The sequence below is a fragment of the Oncorhynchus clarkii genome, unplaced genomic scaffold (assembly GCF_045791955.1).
Source record: "Oncorhynchus clarkii lewisi isolate Uvic-CL-2024 unplaced genomic scaffold, UVic_Ocla_1.0 unplaced_contig_2530_pilon_pilon, whole genome shotgun sequence".
Lineage (NCBI taxonomy): Eukaryota > Metazoa > Chordata > Actinopteri > Salmoniformes > Salmonidae > Oncorhynchus > Oncorhynchus clarkii.
The window spans coordinates 740,001-742,500 of NW_027261135.1; the positions used below are offsets into that span (position 1 = coordinate 740,001).

The window sequence follows — 2,500 nt, forward strand, 5'->3', positions numbered from 1 at the left end:
ACGTTACCTCACTGTTACAGGTGTGATACACACACACACACACACACACACACACACACACACACACACACACACACACACACACACACACACACACAGGGAGAGAGAGAGGATGTCAGAGCAACCACACAGAACCATGTTTCCGTGCTGACACACACACCTCAGTTGTTAGAGAGGAAGTCAGCGAAACCACACAGGGACACGTGACGGCGCTGCTACAGAACTGACACACACACACACACACACACACACACAGAGGATGTGAGAGCAGCCACACAGGAACTCTGCTATTGATCTGACACATACACACACACACACACACACACACACACACACACACACACACACACACACACAGAGGATGTGAGAGCAGCCACACAGGAACTCTGCTACTGATCTGACACACACACACACACACACACACACACACACACACACACACACACACACACACAGGTTTAACTTCTCTCTATCCCTCTGCTGTGTCTCTCAGAGCTGCAGTAGTGGAACAGTGATCCTAGAGATCGCTCGCTTCAAAGCCGCCTGCGTTCACTACTCCTGTGGAAGTCAGGTATAAACAGAGGGCTTCACGGCCTCTTCTCCCCACCAACATCATGTCTATCGTCACACTGTGGCTTCACGGCCTCTTGTCCCCACCAACATCATGTCTATCGTCACACTGTGGCTTCACGGCCTCTTCTCCCCACCAACATCATGTCTATCGTCACACTGTGGCTTCACGGCCTCTTCTCCCCACCAACATCATGTCTATCGTCACACTGTGGCTTCACGGCCTCTTGTCCCCACCCACATCATGTCTATCGTCACACTGTGGCTTCACGGCCTCTTGTCCCCACCAACATCATGTCTATCGTCACACTGTGGCTTCACGGCCTCTTCTCCCCACCCACATCATGTCTATCGTCACACTGTGGCTTCACGGCCTCTTGTCCCCACCCACATCATGTCTATCGTCACACTGTGGCTTTTGTCTTTCCCTTGTCAAAACTCGCCTGCTCTAAAAGTTTGTAATGTTCGTGTTGTCCAGAGTGGTGACTCCGTAGGTAGTGACAGCTCCACCCTGACACCGTCCACTGTGTATGAGGTCCAGAGCCACCACCAGGGGGAGACAGAGAGCCGCCAGAGAGGACAGGACCAGTGTGAGTGAGATTGAGCCAACTCATCACATATTTCACAGTGTTTAAACAACATACCAACTCCATTGTAAACAGTAACTTAAAGTAAACTACAGTAAAAAAAAGTTTAGCCACCAGAGGGAGACAGAGAGGCGAGGAGACAACTGTGAGAGATTCACTCTTTGATTCTTTTTTATTTTACAATGACGGCCTAGGAACAGTGGGGTTAACTGGTCTAGGAACAGTTAACTGGTCTAGGAACAGTGGAACAGTGGGTTAACTGGTCTAGGAACAGTGGGGTTAACTGGTCTAGGAACAGTTAACTGGTCTAGGAACAGTGGGGTTAACTGCCTGTTCAGGGGCAGAACGACAGATTTGTACCTTGTCAGCTCGGGGATTTTGAACTTGCAACTTGCAACCGGTTACTAGTCCAACGCTCTAACCACTAGGCTACCCTGCCGCCCCAATATGGGATGTCTGGTTTGTAACTCGACCTCATAGTAGACACATCAGTTCCAACGCTGTAAACTCATTGAATGGGCGTGAACAAGTGTACACCCAAAACATCCTTTTCAGTAATAAATGCTATTTTCCCCCACAGCAGTTGAAGACCACCATGAGATAAGGACAGTGGTGATGCATAAGGTGGGATACACACTACTTTGCGTTTGTGTCATTTCCTATCAGAGCAAATGCTGAGCAAAGCTGGAATATATATGGTTGGTAGAGTCTCTGTTGTTATATGGAATATATATGGTAATAAATATGTTGTTATATGTAATATATATATGTTGTTATATGTAATATATATGTTGTTATATGTAATATATATGTTATATGTAATATATGTGTTGTTAAATGTAATATATATGTTGTTATATGGAATATATATGATTGTTATATGTAATATATATGTTATATGTAATATATGTGTTGTTAAATGTAATATATATGTTGTTATATGGAATATATATGATTGTTATATGTAATATATATGATTGTTAATAGAATATATATTTGTTATATGGAACATATATGGTTATTTAAGGGAATATATATAGTTGGTATAGTATATTTTGTATGTAATATATGTTGTTATATCAAATATATATGTTGTTATATGTAATATATATGGTAGAGTTGTTGGAATATATGTAGTTGGTAGAGTCTATGTTGTTATATGTAATATATGTTGTTATATGTAATATATATGTTGTTATATGTAATATATATGTAGTTATATGTAATATATATGTTGTTATATGTAATATATATGTTGTTATATGTAATATATATGGTTGGTAGAGTCTATGTTGTTATATGTAATATATATGTTGTTATATGTAATATATATGGTGGTAGAG

General features: G+C 41.4%; 1 protein-coding gene across 1 annotated transcript in view; it reads left to right on the forward strand.

Moving 5' to 3' along the window:
• The window catches only part of LOC139405156 (multiple PDZ domain protein-like), a 140,462-nt gene that overhangs the window by 123,225 nt on the left and 14,737 nt on the right, over nucleotides 1-2,500 (forward strand). Inside the window, 4 exon segments of the mRNA XM_071147575.1 lie at nucleotides 1-20; nucleotides 494-571; nucleotides 1,049-1,160; nucleotides 1,738-1,781. The exon segment at nucleotides 1-20 is cut by the window's left edge and continues 128 nt beyond it. Coding sequence (XP_071003676.1) covers nucleotides 1-20; nucleotides 494-571; nucleotides 1,049-1,160; nucleotides 1,738-1,781 — 254 coding nt within the window.